The sequence below is a fragment of the Salmo salar genome, chromosome 07 (genome assembly GCF_965601325.2).
Source record: "Salmo salar chromosome 07, fSalSal1, whole genome shotgun sequence".
In the NCBI taxonomy this organism is placed as follows: domain Eukaryota; kingdom Metazoa; phylum Chordata; class Actinopteri; order Salmoniformes; family Salmonidae; genus Salmo; species Salmo salar.
In genome coordinates, this window is record NC_138297.1 from 28,892,084 (window position 1) to 28,910,435 (window position 18,352).

General features: G+C 42.7%; 2 protein-coding genes across 2 annotated transcripts; both read left to right on the forward strand.

Annotated features, from left to right (window-relative positions):
* Window positions 1-219: 219 nt before the first annotated feature.
* Window positions 220-1,175, forward strand: LOC106608908 (uncharacterized). The gene has a single exon (XM_045722586.2). The coding sequence runs from the start codon at window positions 419-421 to the stop codon at window positions 1,145-1,147; it is 729 nt and encodes a 242-aa protein (XP_045578542.2). The 5' UTR covers window positions 220-418; the 3' UTR covers window positions 1,148-1,175.
* LOC145850259 (kelch-like protein 33) lies at window positions 1,170-5,355 on the forward strand. Its single transcript, XM_082977206.1, has 4 exons — window positions 1,170-1,182; window positions 2,383-3,322; window positions 3,446-3,616; window positions 3,753-5,355. Exons 1-4 carry the CDS (start codon window positions 1,170-1,172, stop codon window positions 4,273-4,275), a joined length of 1,647 nt encoding a protein of 548 aa, XP_082833332.1. The 3' UTR covers window positions 4,276-5,355.
* Window positions 5,356-18,352: the final 12,997 nt, after the last annotated feature.

The window sequence follows — 18,352 nt, forward strand, 5'->3', positions numbered from 1 at the left end:
CACACAAGTAGAAGGAAGGGGAAGAGGAGACAACAGAGATACCTGACCCTGTATGGAGGGTGGGAGAGAAGACTGCAGTATAAAGATCACACACATTCTACAGCTAAGAGCCACTACAGATGCTTGAACATTGATTCGACTGTACTTTTCTGTTGTATTTCTCCACAAAAACCTGTGTCAAGTAAGTAACTTTAGGCTTTTTTTAGTGTGACAACAGATTTTACTGTTTTTTTTGGTGGTATTTTTTCCTAGATTTATTGGTAAGCTGTAGGTAGGGAGACTGTTGGACATTTGTTGACATAAGCGATGGCTTTAGCTGGATCAAGCTTCCAAGGGGGCTTGGAGACTCTATGGAGACAAGATAAAGAGTTGACGGGGGAAGGGCACAATATAGAGGCAGATCGAGAGGGAAAAGGGCATGCAGGGGAGTCAGTACAGTAAGATAGATCTAGAGAGAGGCCTAGCTGAAAAAGAGGATAATAAGATTCAAGAAGTGAAAGAAGTGAAAGAAGAGTGGGCAGTTGATGGAGAGCAGGAAGGGGTGATAGATGATGTGGATACAACAAGGGTATACAGCAGAGACTCATATGCCAGAGAAACGTTCAAAGCCCTGGAGCAGCTCAGGGACTCGTCTCTCCTCACTGACCTGACTCTGAGCACTGAGAATGGACAGCGTCTCCACGCACACTCCCTTGTCCTGGCTGCTGTCAGCTCCCTGGTACATCATGCCCTAACACACCAGAGGCTGCCCAAGTGGGATGAAGAGATGGAGAAGATGAGGGAGAGGAGAGAGTTTGACATGAACATACAGACAGAGATATTCATCAGTCTGGGTTTTGAGGTGAGGTGTGTAGGGCTGGCAGGGGTGACTGAGTTTGCCTACACTGGTGCCATATCAGCTCTGAACAGAGATTCACTGGCCCAGATACAGACTGCAGCTAAAACACTAGGGGTCCCCAGAGTTCTAGAACTCTGCAGTAAAGAGGAGGGGAAGATGAAGAAGGGAGTAGAGAAGAGGGCTGAAGAAAAGAAGATATCTGCTGAAGAACAGATGAAGCTCACTCTTCAGTCAATCAGACAGCTGTGGAAAGAGGGAGTGGGCTGTGATGTGGAGCTGGAGGTTGATGGGACATCATTCCATGGTTAGTAAACTGGTGTCAAAATACATCATGACTATGTACTGTACAATGATTGAAATGTGGGTCGTCTAATGGGGACCAAGACGCGGCATGTGACGTGCTCATATTCACTTTTATTTAACTCTACATCAACAAAACGACCGTAAACAGTCCCGTCAGGTGCAACATACACAAAACAGGAAACAACCACCCACAAAACACAGGAAAAAACACACCTACTAAATAGGACCTTCAATTAGAGGCAACGAGGAACAGCTGCCTCCAATTGAAGGTCAACCCAAGAAACTTAAACATAGAAATAGACACACTAGAATAAACATAGAAATATACTAACATAGAACATAAACCAAAAACCCCAAAACACATAAAACAAACACCCCCTGCCACGCACTGACCAAACTACAATAACAAATAACCCCCTTTTCTGGTCAGGACGTGACAATGATAGTGAAGAAAATTCATTTATTTTTAGTTGGGAGCGTCCAAGATCAAGCTAAATAACCCGTTGTAACGGCTGTCGGAAGAGAGAGTAGACCAAGGTGCAGCGGAGTTAGTGTTCATCTTGAAATTTAATTTGGACAAAGAGAACACTACAAAAATGAACAAAACACGACAGCAAAACAGTCCTGTTAGGAAACACTCTAAACAGAAACAATCCCCCACAAAACCCAAAGGAAAAACAGGCTCCTTATGTGTGACTCCCAATCAGCAACAACGAACTACAGCTGTGCCTGATTGGGAGCCACACACGGCCCAAAACAAAGAAATACAAAAACATAGAAAAATTAACATTTGTAACCCAATGTAACACCCTGGCCTAACCAAAAATAATGAACAAAAACCCCTCTCTATGGCCAGGGCGTTACACCCGTGCATGCTTATGATGGTAATAATATTGATTTTTAGCATATAATAATATGATTTTAAATAATAATAGGATGATATATAATATATTAATATTACTAATATATTAATATATAACAACATGATGTTATAATGAGAAAATATATAAATGAAATATAAATTGTGTTTATATTTTTGTAATAATTGTTGGGGACTCGTCCGGGATCAACAAAATAAAATGATGTTAACTTCAAATATTCTGACTTTCTGTCTTAAATCTGAATTCATAAGAGTCCCGATAAACCAGATGGGGAAGTAGTCTATTTATGAGCTACCTGATTATAATAAGGATGATAACATCAATAATCCATTTCCTCTTCTCTCTCCTGTCTCCTCCAAGTCCACAGAGTGCTCCTGGCTGCCAGTAGTGACTTCTTCCGGGGAATGTTCACCAGCGGGATGAAGGAATCCCAGCAGCCCTGTGTGGCGCTTCCCTTCCTGGAGGCTGCTGAGCTGGAGGCCATAATTGGCTGCTCCTACAGTGGGTCCCTCCCCCTCAGCTGGGGACGTGTCTTTGAGATTACCTGCACCGCCCTCCAGCTCCAGTTCCAGCCCGCCCTCTCGCTGTGCCTCAACTTCCTGGAACAGGAAATCGATGCTCACTCCTGCCTGGACGTGGCCTCCTTCGCTGAGGCTTATGGGATGCCGGAACTCCTCGAAGTGGCAAACAGTTTTGTCCTGAGACACTTCCAAAACGTGGCAGCCACCCCTAAATTTCAAGACCTGCCAGCCAAGAAGCTTAGAAGATATCTGAAAAGCGATTCCCTCTTTGTGCCCTCTGAGCTTGTCGTCTTCAAGGCTGTGGTGGTTTGGATTGAGGCGTGTCCCAGCAAAAGGCTTAAACTCACCAGAGAGCTGATGAAGAAAGTCCACTTTCCCCTCATGAACGTCAAGGAGTTCAATGAAGTTAAAACCACAAAACTGTGGTCTGAACGCAACACGGAAGGTCTCTACCTGACTATACTGGAGGACTATCATTCCCATCACGTTGCACCTCGGACCCTGTGCAGGGTCTACTTGCCGAAGGACAGTCTAGTCTTGGTGGGTGGAGATCAGATCTCTGCCGACTTTAGCCGGCGATCTCCCAGCCGAGAACTGTGGTTCGGAAACTCTCTGAGGAACTACACAGGCATTGTAAAGAATGTGGAATGGAGATTGCTTGGAGAGATGCCAAAGCCACCAAGGCTAAGTCACGAGGTGGCGGTACTCACAGGGAAGTTGTACGTGGTCGGGGGACAGAGTTATGAAGGCATGCTTGACGTTTTCAACTCGACCTACAGGTGAGATAAGACGCTTTGGGTTTGTATCTACTAACCAATGAGTCCTTTAGGTATGACATGTTTTATATATTTATGTTTTTACATGATTTTCTCCTTCATCTCTCATTCTTTATTGTCTTTCAGATATGATCCGCTTCAGAACCTCTGGGAGAGATTGGCTGACTTGCATAAGACAAGGTGCAACTTTTCCATGGTTGTGCTGGACAGGATGATATATGCCATTGGAGGGGACATTGATCCAGAAACTAACCTGGATAGTGTGGAGCGCTACTGTCCAAACACAGATTCCTGGAGGTAGGTTTTTTTTTTGGTAACTCAAAAAGGAATGGTAACACAGAATTGCTTGCAGTAGTTAATGGTTCCATTGGAGATTTAAGTAAAACGTTGTTTCTTTGTTGCTATCATTACCAACTTTGGCCTTCCCTGTTAGCTTTGCCCGACCCTTGGATATGACTTTGAGCTGCCATGCTGCCACAATTTTGGATGGAAAGATTTTCATCTCAGGGGGGTTGGACTGCAGGCACCAGTGTCTAGTATCCATGTTTCTGTACCACCCTGAGAGAGGAACCACCTACCTGGCCGAGATGAGCCAACCTCGAGCCCGTCACTGCATGGAGACTTTAAACGGCCATCTTTACGTGGCAGGAGGAGTCACTGTTGATGAAAACATGACATCTATCAACCAGATGGCCTGTGAGGTCTATGACTCGGTTAGTGAACTTTGGAGTGCTCTCACACCCCTGGCCGTCCCTCATGTTGGAGCAGCCTCTGTGGTTCTGGAGGGGATGCTCTATGTGCTGGGAGGATACTGCCAAGAGGACTACAGGGAGACCAGACTGGTTCATCGTTATGATCCCACCATCCAACTTTGGGAGAATATGGGCGAGATGCCAGGACCCAACACTGGCATACGAGCCTGTTTGTTGCACCTGCCCAACCACTTAAGACAATGACACATCACTATAAATCCCATAAGACTACACTACATTTGTCAGGGAACATAAACGGAACTGGGAATGAAAGTGAGCCATATTGTTCTGGAACAGAAGCTTTATTTTAAAAGCATGGGGCTGGATAATAATGTTATTTTATGTTCCAGGCATTTTTTTCAAGTCCTACAAAAATACGCAACAAAGCATGTTTTGAATCCTTGTGCCGATGTGAACACAGAAGCTTGTTAGCTAGCTTGCTAGCTCAAGCTTGTTAGCTAGTTAGCTCAAAGGACATGCAAAGTTCCTTCATAGAAGCCGCTCCTCCTAGGTATAATTCTGTGGACCTAATTCAGCTAATGTATGTCATAAGATTTCTAGCACTTCAAGCCTCCTCCTCAACCATCTCTCGCTCTCGCTCCACCCGCAAACTTTCAGTCACAACTTACACCATAGGCTGCACTTGTCTGTCCATCACGCATGTAAACAACTAGCTTGCCTGCTCTATCTGCACTTATTTCTGAAGTAATTTAATGAGCTAAAATTGTTAATTTCACTGGTTGAAAAAGGAACAGAAAAGAACGATATAAACCGGTACTTTTTTGGGGGTTCGAACCAGTTCATAACTTCCTTTTGCTGGTCGGAACAGTGGAAAGGAATGAACAAAAATAGTGGTTCTGTTCAAAACAAAATGAATGTAAAATTATTTTGGTCCCAACACCACAAAAAATAAAGGGAACACTTAAACAACACAATGTAACTCCAAGTCAATCACACTTCTGTGAAATCAAACTGTCCACTTAGGAAGCAACACTGATTGACAATACATTTCACATGCTGTTGTGCAAATGGAATAGACAACAGGTGGAAATTATAGGCAATTAGCAAGACACCCCCAATAAAGGAGTGGTTCTGCAGGTGGGGACCACAGACCACTTCTCAGTTCCTATGCTTCCTGGCTGATGTTTTGGTCACTTTTGAATGCTGGCGGTGCTTTCACTCTAGTGGTAGCATGAGACGGAGTCTACAACCCACACAAGTGGCTCAGCTGTGGCAAGAAGGTTTGCTGTGTCTGTCAGCGTAGTGTCCAGAGCATTGAGGCGCTACCAGGAGACAGGCCAGTACATCAGGAGATGTGGAGGAGGTCGTAGGAAGGCAACAACCCAGCAGCAGGACCGCTAACTCCGCCTTTGTGCAAGGAGGAGTAGGAGGAGCACTGCCAGAGCCCTGCAAAATGACCTCCAGCAGGCCACAAATGTGCATGTGTCTGCTCAAACGGTCAGAAACAGACTCCATGAGGGTGGTATGAGGGCCCGACGTCCACAGGTGGGGATTGTGCTTACAGCCCAACACCGTGCAGGACATTTGGCATTTGCCAGAGAACACCAAGATTGGCAAATTCGCCACTGGCGCCCTGTGCTCTTCACAGATGAAAGCAGGTTCACACTGAGCACGTGACAGACGTGACAGAGTCTGGAGATGCTGTGGAGAACGTTCTGCTGCCTGCAACATCCTCCAGCATGACCGGTTTGGCGGTGGGTCAGTCATGGTGTGGGGTGGCATTTCTTTGGGGGGCCGCACAGCCCTCCATGTGCTCGCCAGAGGTAGCCTGACTGCCATTAGGTACCGAGATGAGATCCTCAGACCCCTTGTGAGACCATATGCTGGTGCGGTTGGCCCTGGGTTCCTCCTAATGCAAGACAATGCTAGACCTCATGTGGCTGGAGTGTGTCAGCAGTTTCTGCAAGAGGAAGGCATTGATGCTATGGACTGGCCCGCCCGTTCCCCAGACCTGAATCCAATTGAGCACATCTGGGACATCATGTCTCGCTCCATCCACCAACGCCACGTTGCACCACAGACTGTCCAGGAGTTGGCGGATGCTTTAGTCCAGGTCTGGGAGGAGATCCCTCAGGAGACCATCCGCCACCTCATCAGGAGCATGCCCAGGCGTTGTAGGGAGGTCATACAGGCACGTGGAGGCCACGCACACTACTGAGCCTCATTTTGACTTGTTTTAAGGACATTACATCAAAGTTGGATCAGCCTGTAGTGTGGTTTTCCACTTTAATTTTGAGTGTGACTCCAAATCCAGACCTCCATGGGTTGATAAATTGGATTTCCATTGATTATTTTTGTGTGATTTTGATGTCAGCACATTCAACTATGTAAAGAAAAAAGTAGTTAATAAGATTATTTCTTTCATTCAGATCTAGAATGTGTTGTTTAAGTGTTCCCTTAATTTTTTTGAGCAGTATATAATACCCATCTATCTAACACCAAGCTATATTTACATAGATTAAGTTTATATTTTCATCAAATGAATAAAAATTGCATATACAGTATATGTTCTCTACTTGCTTACAGCTAACTGAGCTAGCTGTCGGGAAATTCAAAGTAGTATACAGTTGTTATTTCCTAGTTGTGATGTCAGAAATACAACTTTGTTTCATTCATGTGCTTTTTGGTCGGAACAATTCTTTAACCAACAAGATTTTAGCTAACTTGCTTAAAGGCCCCCACCAGAGGGAAATACCACCCCTATTTCGACATAATTCCTATCCTTGAGTGAAAATGCTCATTTAGGTTCCACCTCCAAGTGTGACCTAGGCTCCTAATACATATTCATGAATTGGGGGTGTAAACCAAGGTTATTATTAGTTTTGTGTTTTTATTTCTATTAGTTTTAATATATATATTTAGTTTAAGTTTAAAAAATAATTTATATTTCATTTTTATATTATTTAGTTTCAGTTTTAGTTTTTGTGTTAGCGACAGAAAGTAGCCTATGCGTGGGAGTCTAGGAGCCATTTATGTTTTGTGTAGTTTTAGTGTTTTTTGGGATGTCACTTCTTGCCACTGTGGGGCAGTAATGCATAAGGTGATGGGTCAGGGCATAGATTAATTTAGGTTAAATGTAGACTCAGCAAGATGACATAGATGTTAAAGTGCGAGGCTAAACTTTTAAACTGTTTTGGTCCCGTAGCTAACACGTTGTAGCAGCATGAAGCGTACCCGTGCACATATACTCTGTGTGACTGTGTGAGAGCAAAGTGTTGTATCACGCTCATCTCATTGGGTGTGTTCGAAAAGTAAGGCTAAGTAAGCAGACTAGACGAAAGTCGACGAGTGAAGTTGGGGGAGGTGCATATGCAACAGCCGGAAGTCGAACACTGTAGTGGTTTTCAAACAGTAAGACTCAGATCAACATGGCAGTGTCAACATAGCTGCTATTGTTTATAAAAGTGTTTCTTTATAAATGTCCAAATAAACTTTTCTAAACCCCCATATTACGCACTCAGAAACTGAAAACATAACGTGTGTACAATTAATTGGTTAGAGAGCGGTCTCAAATCACTTTCCTTTGTATCACAGGGTTCTGCCTGTACCTTTTAGATTTTTTTTTAAACTTTTCGAACACACCCAACCTTTACAATTTTGGCAAAGTTGGTTCCTGTTTCAGTCACGTCTATGGTCACGTTCGCGTAGGTCAACCAAAAACCCACTAATGATTGGTTGACAAATAGTGCCTCCCACTAGCCAGGCGTTGGCTGCATGGTGCAGTTGGTGAGAAGCAACTGCAGCAACTTGAAGGCGACTTCATAAAAAACTGCATTACCTTTGATCACATAGTTTTTGTAAAAATCATGCAGTTGACATGTAGGCGCAAGTTGGACAATTTTTATCCCCATAATTCAACACACTTTGAAAGGCGGTGATCAACGATGGTCACCGATTAGAAAAAAATGGATCAGCTCTCATCTTTCTGAGTCTACCTTTAAATTATCATGCCAATGAGAGTCTTCGAGCAGATCACTTATGTCAAGTTGGTGACCATCGTTGGTCATCACTTTCAAAGTGTCTAGAATTATTGGGATTAAAACTGCAGTTGACTGCAAGTTTCTGCAGTTGCTCTTCACCAACTTCATCCTGCAGCCATGGCCTGCATTGTGGGAGATTCTATTGTCAACAAATCCTTCGTTTTTCTTTTGTTTGACCCATGCTAACGTGATCAAAGACATGACCGAAACAGGAAACAACTTTTCTGCGTTTCGTGTATACAGTGGGGCCCAATCCCAAATGAACCCTACACACTTGTGAAGATTGGAGAGGATTTGACAGATTTAAGCAATATTGTAATAGCTCCACCTTGTAATAACGCCCTCTGATAGGCTATGTGGAATTTTCATCATGTTGTTTATACCATTCAAATCCTCTTAGATCCCCACGTGCATGGGGAGTCCATTTGGGATTGGGCCTGATATATACAAATAAATGTGATATCTGAGGCTCTTTCTCCCAGTAATTGATTGTACAATATACATACATATTATTTCAGTTTGTGTGTGATATGGGGCTTGGAGACATAGAAAGAAAACTTTATGAACAATGGCAACACTGCCATGTTGATCTGAGCCTTACTGCTGGAAAACTACATTAGTGTAGCAACTTATGGCTGTCGCAGTTGCACCTCCCCTGACTTTACTCCTCGAATTTCATCAGAATGTCTCATGTGGATGAAAACCTAATTTAAAAAAAGCGTATGATCCCCATTTAATTTTTGCCCCAAAATAAGAGAAAAGTAACTAAAACTTAACATAATTCATGATGGTTTTTATTTTATTTCATTTCGGTTTTTTTGGAGTCAAAGATAATGTTTTTTGTATAGTTTTAGTTTTTCAAACAGGTTTGTTAATCATTTTATTTCAGTTTACAAAATATTTTTTTCATGATTAGTTTTAGTTTTCTATAATAACCTTAGTGTGAACGTTGTGGTGAATTCCGCATGGAGTGGAGAAACAACAACATTGACAGCTGACAGTGTAGCTATGACAGCTGTCAGTGTAGCTAGCTAAGGTCATAATCCTCTAGCTTCTGACACCATGTAGATGTGTATAAAGATAAACACACATTGTAACTTAACTTGCCGAAGTCTGGTTTATTCACATACAGCTAGCTAGCATACAGCGGTACCGGCACAGATTGAACAATAAGACAGGTTTTTCACCGGATGTATAGAAGGGAAGCATCCAGTTGGCGTTTCCACTCACAACCTAATATGGCCGTGAGAGGAAGCCCAGTGGCCGGCAGTGGGAGAAGATGTAGCGAGATAGATTTTTGCTGACATTCTGATAATTTTCTCATTGATGTAACATTTGATCTCAATACAGTTTTCTGATCCCAAAACTAGAATCTGTTACGAACAGAGTGGACTAAGTTTAGTAGACTTTACCTTTTTCCAAAGTTTATATATTTTTTAAAGTTGTTTAGAAGGAGTGCAAGGGTGAATTGAGCTATTGCACACGTGCACTTCACAGAGTAGGTGTTCCATAACGGAAATATGCAAATGCAGGCTAGAATGTGCCAATAGGACCTCACTAGCTCATGCTTGGTTCTGTCCCCCTCCTTGCTTGTTCTGCCCACTATGACTCATTTGTTCCCATTGGAAATGACAGGCTGTGGTCTATCTTGGGTTAGTAAAAATCATAACAATCTTTGGTAATACTGTAGGTAGATATGTTGTCAATTGCATTTCATATCAGTACATAGTAAGTCTCAAGTAAGTCTCAAGTCTTAGCACTCAAGTCCCAAGTGTATTCCCAAGTCAAGACAGGCAAGTCCGAGTCAAGTCTCAAGTCAAGACCGTCAAGTATCAAGTCAAGTCTCTAGTCCTAAACTTTGAGTTTCGAGTCCTAAACAAGTCATAATGTGCTCTTCACCAAATGTAATACCATTTCATAGTAATAGAGTAATAGTTTCAGAGTAATAGTTAGTATATTACATTTACGCAAATCATGAATGCTTTTAAAAATATCTATATGTATATTACTTTCCAAATAAACGTTATATTTCATGGAAATACATGGGTAGCCATGAGAAAGACCCCTCCCCCCAATAGTAATCGACTATCGAGGATCAATATGGGGCGCAATCGGGCGATGTAGGCTTGTACACAATCTCCCAACCTTAACACACACACACACACACACACACACACACACACACACACACACACACTCTGTGTGTGTGGTTACAGTAGGCTAATGTATGTCAATGGTTTTCGGAATAGCAGTAACAGGCAAGATTTAGGCTACCAACTGAATAGCCAGTTGTAGCTCAATCTTGGGTGCAATGATCACATTCCCGCACTGACTGACTGTGTGGAGGCTCATTAATTTAACGTTACATTAGCCTACATGCAACACTAGCAAAGTTATAAATTATATAGCTGTTGGCTATATTAGCCATGAGTTACCGATCGTTGTGCAGATTCAAATGTAAAACAAAGTTGGAAATTGTTACGCCTCCGTCTGTAATTTTCTTCCCGCATGTTTTGCAAGTTGCAATCCGTTTTTTGTTGATACAGCGTCGTCTTTATATCCGAAAATAATAATTTTGGGTATCATCTTTCCAAGGGCTCCATCTGAATTCACCCGCCGACGTTCCTCTGTACTGTCACGCACAACTTTTTCTCAGCTGGCACAATTTGATTGGCTGCTGTCCGAATCAAACTGTAATCCGTTAAATGAAGAGTTGATGCCCTGCAGACTTTTTTTAATAGCATCATTTTTTATATTTGGGCTTGGGGAGGGTATCAAGTCAAGTCGAGTCATAAGGCTGAAGTCCAAGTCAAGTCACGAGTCATTGGTATTAAAGTCAAAGTCGAGTTGCAAGTCATCATATTTGTGACTCGAGTCTGACTTGAGTCCAAGTCATGTGACTTGAGTCCACACCTCTGGTGCATAGTCATTGATCATGCAAGGACAAATTACTCACACAAATTGTGTGATTGTTATGAGCCCTCTTAAGGATTGTATCCTTTTCTTTGAAATGCAAGAGAATGGCCATAATATAATAGCTTCCATACAGAAAAGACACTAACCATCACACATCTAGATGGCCAAGCGGGTGGGTGTAGGGCCAGAAACAGCAGGGGTTCAAACTTTAGATCCCAGTTCCTACATTTGAATGTAATGGATTTTATCAAACAAAACTATGCTACATTTTATCTCTGGGACCCTCAGGATAACAAATCAGAGCAAGATTACTGAATGTAAGTACATTATTTACCTTCAGAGGTGAATGTATGAAACCAAGTGCCATAATAGAAGTTTGTTGTTGTGCACTCTCCTCAAACAATAGCATGGTATTTTTTCACTGTAATAGCTACTGTAAATTGGACACTGAATTTAAGCTTTGTGCATGTATAAGACATGTCTATGTCGTGGAAAGTTTGCTGTTACTTACAACATTATTCTAGTCACATTAGCGCACGTTAGCAACAACCGTTCCGGTATAGGGACACCGATCCCACAGAGGTTAGGAGCCCTTTATACACACAATAAACCTCTTTATAATGATATAGCTACCATCCCACAACATAAACGAAAGGGTACAGGATTAGTTATCATAATCTTTGATCACAGTGTTAATGTAAATCCACATTATTAGTTGGCTAACTAGAGTTCTACAAAGGAATAGCACTAGTGATCTTGTAGCCGAATGTGTATGCACTGTACAGGTGATGGCCAAGTGCAGGAACATGGGGTGGTGGCATGTTACTGACCACCCAGGTTTTACCCTGTATGCCTCAACCCATTGCAAATGTATAAAAAAAATGAAATAATATATTTACGTAAGTATTCAGACCCTTTGCTATGAGACTCGAAATTGAGCTCAGGTGTATCCTGTTTCCATTTATCATCTTTGAGACGTTTCTACACCTTGATTGGAGTCCACCTGTGGTACATAAGGTCCCACAGTTGACAGTGCATGTCTGAGCAAAAACCAAGCTATGAGGTCGAAGGAATTGTTCTTAGAGCTCTGAGACAGGATTGTGCCGAGGCACAGATCTGGGGAAGGGTACCAACAAATGTCTGCAGCATTCTTAAAATGATTTAAAAAAAAATTCCCATCATCTTTGAAATGCAAGACGAAGGCCATAATGTATTATTCCAGCCAAGGTACAATTTAGATTTTGGCCACAAGATGGCAGCAGTGTATGTGCAACGTTTTAGACTGATCCAATGAACCATTGCATTTCTGTTCAAAATGTTGTATCAAGACTGCCCAAATGTGCCTAATTTGTTTATTAATAACTTTTCATGTTCAAAATTTTGCACTCTTCTCAAACAATAGCATGGTAATATTCCACTGTAATAGCTACTGTAAATTGGACAGTGCAGTTAGATTAACAAGAAGTTAAGCTTTCTGCCAATATCAGATATGTCTATGTCCTGGGAAATGTTCTTGTTACTTACAACCTCATGCTAATCACATTAGCACACGTTGACATCACCCTGAGCGGGGTGAACCTCAGTAGGGGAAAAAAGGGAAAACACCATATTTTAAACTGAGTGTGTTACTTGCAAATTACTGTAAGTGAATACTCCGGGAATACTCCGGCTTGCAATCCTTATTAAACATACTAACCTCTGATCAAGGAAGTTTCCTGTGGTCTCTTGTATGAACAATGGGCAGAATCCCCTCACAGATGATCTTTTAGGCCTTCCTGTGACATCGAGTGCTGTAGGCGTCCTGGAGGACAGGTAGTTTGCCCCCGGTGATGCGTTGCTCCGACCTCACCTTATTACACCTTATGCACGTTATTACTATAGTACAAGCACAGAAAATGAGGCATATAACAATCCCAACTGGAAGGAGGATTTGGAGGAGCATAGTTCTCCACAGGCCTAATGTATCGTGGAACCATGATGTTTCTGAAGTACCTGCACTATTGGAGGGGGCAAATTAGTGCACCAATGTGTCAAGCCCGTCCATTAATGCTGTTAAGTTATCATGTGGGTCAGGCAGCAGAGTACAGCATGCCCCTCCTGTGAGATTTAGAGCACCACATATTTCGCCTTGCCAAGATATAGTCGAGTGCCATTTGGTGCTGTTGCAACATCATTCGGTAGTTCTACTGGGCATTTTATAAAGTTTTAAATGTTTGTACAGTGAGGTTAGAAAACTGGCACATAGAGTAAGGAATATTATCAATATGTTCAGCTAAGCACACAGTTCCATACCATGGGAAAATGCTGATACCCCACTTCTCTCCGAGGGACATACGCCAATGGAAAGATTGGAGGTTGTTAAACTGTGCCATGTCCTCCTCCTCGAGGGGCCGACCCTTGGCGCTCCTCTGCCGCTTGGTCCACCCTTGCCCTCTTGGTCCCCCCTTCCCCTCAACTGCTGGGCTTGATTGCATTGTGCAGCAAAATGGCCAGGCTTGCCACAGGTGAAGCAACTTCCAAGTTTGGGTTTCCCTCCACTTGCACCACCTCCCACTCCAGCAGGCACCTGCCCCTGGAAGACTGTCAACTGGGAAGTTGCTTCAATATATCCACATAATTCTCCTCCTCATGATGCCATCTATTTTGTGAAGTGCACCAGTCCCTCCTGCAGCAAAGCACCCCCACAACATGATGGTGCCACTCCCGTGCTTCACGGTTGAGATGGTGTTCTTCGGCTTGCAAGCCTCCCCTTTTTCCTCCAAACGTAACGATGGTCATTACGGTCAAACAGTTGTATTTTTGTTTCATCAGACCAGAGGACATTTCTCCCAAAAGTACGATCTTTGTCCCCATGTGCAGTTGCAACCGTAGTCTGGCTTTTTTATGGCAGTTTTGGAGCTGTGGCTTCTTCCTTGCTGAGCGGGCTTTCAGGTTAGGTCGATATAGGACTTGTTATACTGTGGATATAGATACTTTTGTACCCGTTTCCTCCAGCATCTTCACAAGATCCTTTGCTGTTGTTCTGGGATTGACTTGCACTTTTCACACCAAAGTACGTTCATCTCTAGGAGACAGAACGCGTCTCCTTCCTGAGCAGTATGGCGGCTGCAAGGTCCTATGGTGTTTATACTTGCGTACTATTGTTTGTACAGATGAACGTGGTACCTTCAGGCGTTTGGAAATTGCTCTCAAGGATGAACCAGACTTGTGGAGGTCTACAATTTTTTTCTGAGGACTTGTCTGATTTCTTTTGATTTTTCCATGATGTCAAGCAAAGAGGCACTGAGTTTGAAGGTAGGCCTTGAAATACATCCACAGGTACACCTCCAATTGAGTCAAATGTTGTCAATTAGCCTATCAGAAGCTTCTAAAGCCATGACATAATTTTCTGGCATTTTCCAAGCTGTTTAAAGGCACAGTCAACTTAGTGTATGTAAACTTCTGACCCACTGGAATTGTGAAACAGTGAATTACAATTGAAATAATCTGTCTGTAAACAATTGTTGGAAAAATTACTTGTGTCATGCACGAAGTAGATTTCCTAACCGACTTGCCAAAACTATAGTTTATTAACAAGAAATTTGTGGAGTGGTTGAAAAACGAGTTTTAATGACTCCAACCTAAGTGTAGGTAAACTTCCGGCTTCAACTGTATAACTTTGGTGTCAGTATGATATCTTATGGACTGATGGCTAATTTGATGGCAGTATAATATACTGCTCAAAAAAATAAAGGGAACACTTAAACAACACAATGTAACTCCAAGTCAATCACACGTCTGTGAAATCAAACTGTCCACTTAGGAAGCAACACTGATTGACAATAAATTTCACATGCTGTTGTGCAAATGGAATAGACAACAGGTGGAAATTATAGGCAATTAGCAAGACACCCCCAATAAAGGAGTGGTTCTGCAGGTGGTGACCACAGACCACTTCTCAGTTCCTATGCTCCCTGGCTGATGTTTTGGTCACTTTTGAATGCTGGCGGTGCTTTCACTCTAGTGGTAGCATGAGATGGAGTCTATAACCCACACAAGTGGCACAGGTAGTGCAGCTCATCCAGGATGGCACATCAATGCGAGCTGTGGCAAGAAGGTTTGCTGTGTCTGTCAGCGTAGTGTCAAGAGCATGGAGGCGCTACCAGGAGACAGGCCAGTACATCAGGAGATGTGGAGGAGGCCGTACGAGGGCAACAACCCAGCAGCAGGACCGCTACCTCCGCCTTTGTGCAAGGAGGAGCAGGAGGAGCACTGCCAGTGCCCTGCAAAATGACCTCCAGCAGGCCACAAATGTGCATGTGTCTGCTCAAACGGTCAGAAACAGACTCCATGAGGGTGGTATGAGGGCCCGACAACCACAGGTGGTGGTTGTGCTTAAAGCCCAACACCGTGCAGGACGTTTCGCATTTGCCAGAGAACACCAAGATTGGCAAATTCGCCACAGGCGCCCTGTGCTCTTCACAGATGAAAGCAGGTTCACACTTAGCACATGTGACAGACGTGACAGAGTCTGGAGACGCCGTGGAGAACGTTCTGCAACATCCTCCAGCATGACCGGTTTGGCGGTGGGTCAGTCATGGTGTGGGGTGGCATTTCTTTCGGGGGCCGCACAGCCCTCCATGTGCTCGCCAGAGGTAGCCTGACTGCCATTAGGTACCGAGATGAGATCCTCAGACCCCTTGTGAGACCATATGCTGGTACGGTTGGCCCTGGGTTCCTCCTAATGCAAGACAATGCTAGACCTCATGTGGCTGGAGTGTGTCAGCAGTTCCTGCAAGAGGAAGACATTGATGCTATGGACTGGCCCGCCCGTTCCCCAGACCTGAATCCAATTGAGCACATCTGGGACATCATGTCTCGCTCCATCCACCAACGCCACGTTGCACCACAGAATGTCCAGGAGTTGGTGGATGCTTTAGTCCAGGTCTCGGAGGAGATCCCTCAGGAGACCATCCGCCACCTCATCAGGAGCATGCCCAGGCGTTGTCGGGAGGTCATACAGGCACGTGGAGGCCACACACACTACTGAGCCTCATTTTGACTTGTTTTAAGGACATTACATCAAAGTTGGATCAGCCTGTAGTGTGTTTTTTTTATCAACCTCCATGGGTTGATAAATTGGATTTCCATTGATTATTTTTGTGTGATTTTGTTGTCAGCACATTCAACTATGTAAAGAAAAAAGTATTTAATAAGATTATTTCATTCATTCAGATCTAGGATGTGTTATTTTAGTGTTCCCTTTATTTTTTTGAGCAGTGTATATTGGCATTGTTAATTTTATTTTGCAAATGGACAGTGTACGTTTCCAACACATTTAACCTGTTGGGTCTAGGGGGCAGCATTTGCACGTCTGGATAAAAAAAATGTACCCGATTTAATCTGGTTACTAATCCTACCCAGTAACTAGAATATGCATATACTTATTATATATGGATAGAAAACACTCTAAAGTTTCCAAAACTGTTTGAATGGTGTCTGTGAGTATAACAGAACTCATTTGGCAGGCAAAACCCTGAGACATTTTCTGACAGGAAGTGGATACCTGATGTGTTGTATTGACTTTAAACCTATCCCATTGAAAAACACAGGGGTTTAGGAATATTTTGGCACTTCCTATTGCTTCCACTAGATGTCACCAGCCTTTACAAAGTGTTTTGAGTCTTCTGGAGGGAGATCTGACCGAACAAGAGCCATGGAACGATGATGTCCCATTAGACACCTGGCGCGCTAGTTCATGTTGGGTACCCTCGTTCCAATACGTTATAAAAGAGTATGCATTCGTCCACCTTGAATATTATTCATGTTCTGGTTAAAAAAGGCCCTAATGATTTATGCTATACAACGTTTGACATGTTTGAACGAACGGAAATATATTTTTTCCCCTCGTTCATGACGAGAAGTCCGGCTGGCTTACATCATGTGCTAACGAGACGGAGATTTTTGGACATAAATGATGAGCTTTTTTGAACAAAACTACATTCGTTATGGACCTGTGATACCTGGAAGTGACATCTGATGAAGAGAATCAAAGGTAATGGATTATTTACATAGTATTTTCGATTTTAGATCTCCCCAACATGACGTCTAGTCTGTATCGCAACGCGTATTTTTCTGGGCGCAGTGCTCAGATTATTGCAAAGTGTGATTTCCCAGTAAGGTTATTTTTAAATCTGGCAAGTTGATTGCGTTCAAGAGATGTAAATCTATAATTCTTTAAATGACAATATAATATTTTACCAATGTTTTCTAATTTTAATTATTTAATTTGTGACGCTGACTTGACTGCCGGTTATTGGAGGGAAACGATTTCCTCAACATCAATGCCATAGTAAAACGCTGTTTTTGGATATAAATATGAACTTGATAGAACTAAAAATGCATGCATTGTCTAACATAATGTCCTAGGAGTGTCATCTGATGGAGATTGTAAAAGGTTAGTGCATCATTTTAGCTGGTTTTATGGTTTTGGTGACCCTGTCTTTGACTTGACAAAACATTACACACAACTCTTGTAAATGTACTGTCCTAACATACTCTAAATTTATGCTTTCGCCGTAAAACCTTTTTGAAATCGTAAAACGTGGTTAGATTAAGGAGATGTTTATCTTTCAAATGGTGTAACATAGTTGTATTTTAGAAAAATTTGAATTTTGACATTTATTTGGATTCAAATTTGCCGCTCTTGAAATGCACCTGCTGTTGATGGAGTGCACCACGGGTGGCACGCTAGCGTCCCACCTAGCCCCAAGAGGTTAACTGCCTTGTTCAGGGGCAGAACAACATATTTTTACCTTGTCAGCTCGGGGATTCGATCCAGCAAACTTTTCGATTACTTGCCAAACATTCTAACCACTAGGCTACCTGCCGCCCCCAAGTGACATATATACGTTTTGAAAGTACTAAATCAGGATTGGATGTCCATTTGCCATATATGCCCAATAGGAAGTCGGCTTCGAAACCCAAAAGTCAGTGAACCATGTCCAAATGGTACAGGAAATGTCCAAATGGCATACATGAGTATTGGAAGTACTAATTCAGGATGTTATGTCCATTTGCCATATATGCCCAATAGGAAGTCGGCTTCGAAACCCAAAAGTCAGTGAACCATGTCCAAATGGTACAGGAAATGTCCAAATGGCATACATGAGTATTGGAAGTACTAATTCAGGAGTTTATGTCCATTTGCCATATATTATCATAGGAAGTTGGCTTTCAGTGAACCTTGTGCAAATGTCATATATAATATTGAGATGCCCTATATACTGGCCAAATGAAATATATCACTATGTTAAGCCCTGAATCAACCTAGAAGGTATATTTGTCAAGTTTGATCATAGGAAGTCATAGGAAGTCAGAAATTC

Excerpts from the sequence above, each read along its gene's own strand:
- LOC106608908 (XM_045722586.2), top strand. The coding sequence starts at position 419 with ATGCAGGGGAGTCAGTACAGTAAGATAGATCTAGAGAGAGGCCTAGCT.
- LOC145850259 (XM_082977206.1), top strand. Across the intron at positions 3,323-3,445 it reads GTTTTCAACTCGACCTACAG|ATATGATCCGCTTCAGAACC; the intron begins GTGAGATAAGAC and ends ATTGTCTTTCAG. Across the intron at positions 3,617-3,752 it reads CCAAACACAGATTCCTGGAG|CTTTGCCCGACCCTTGGATA; the intron begins GTAGGTTTTTTT and ends CTTCCCTGTTAG.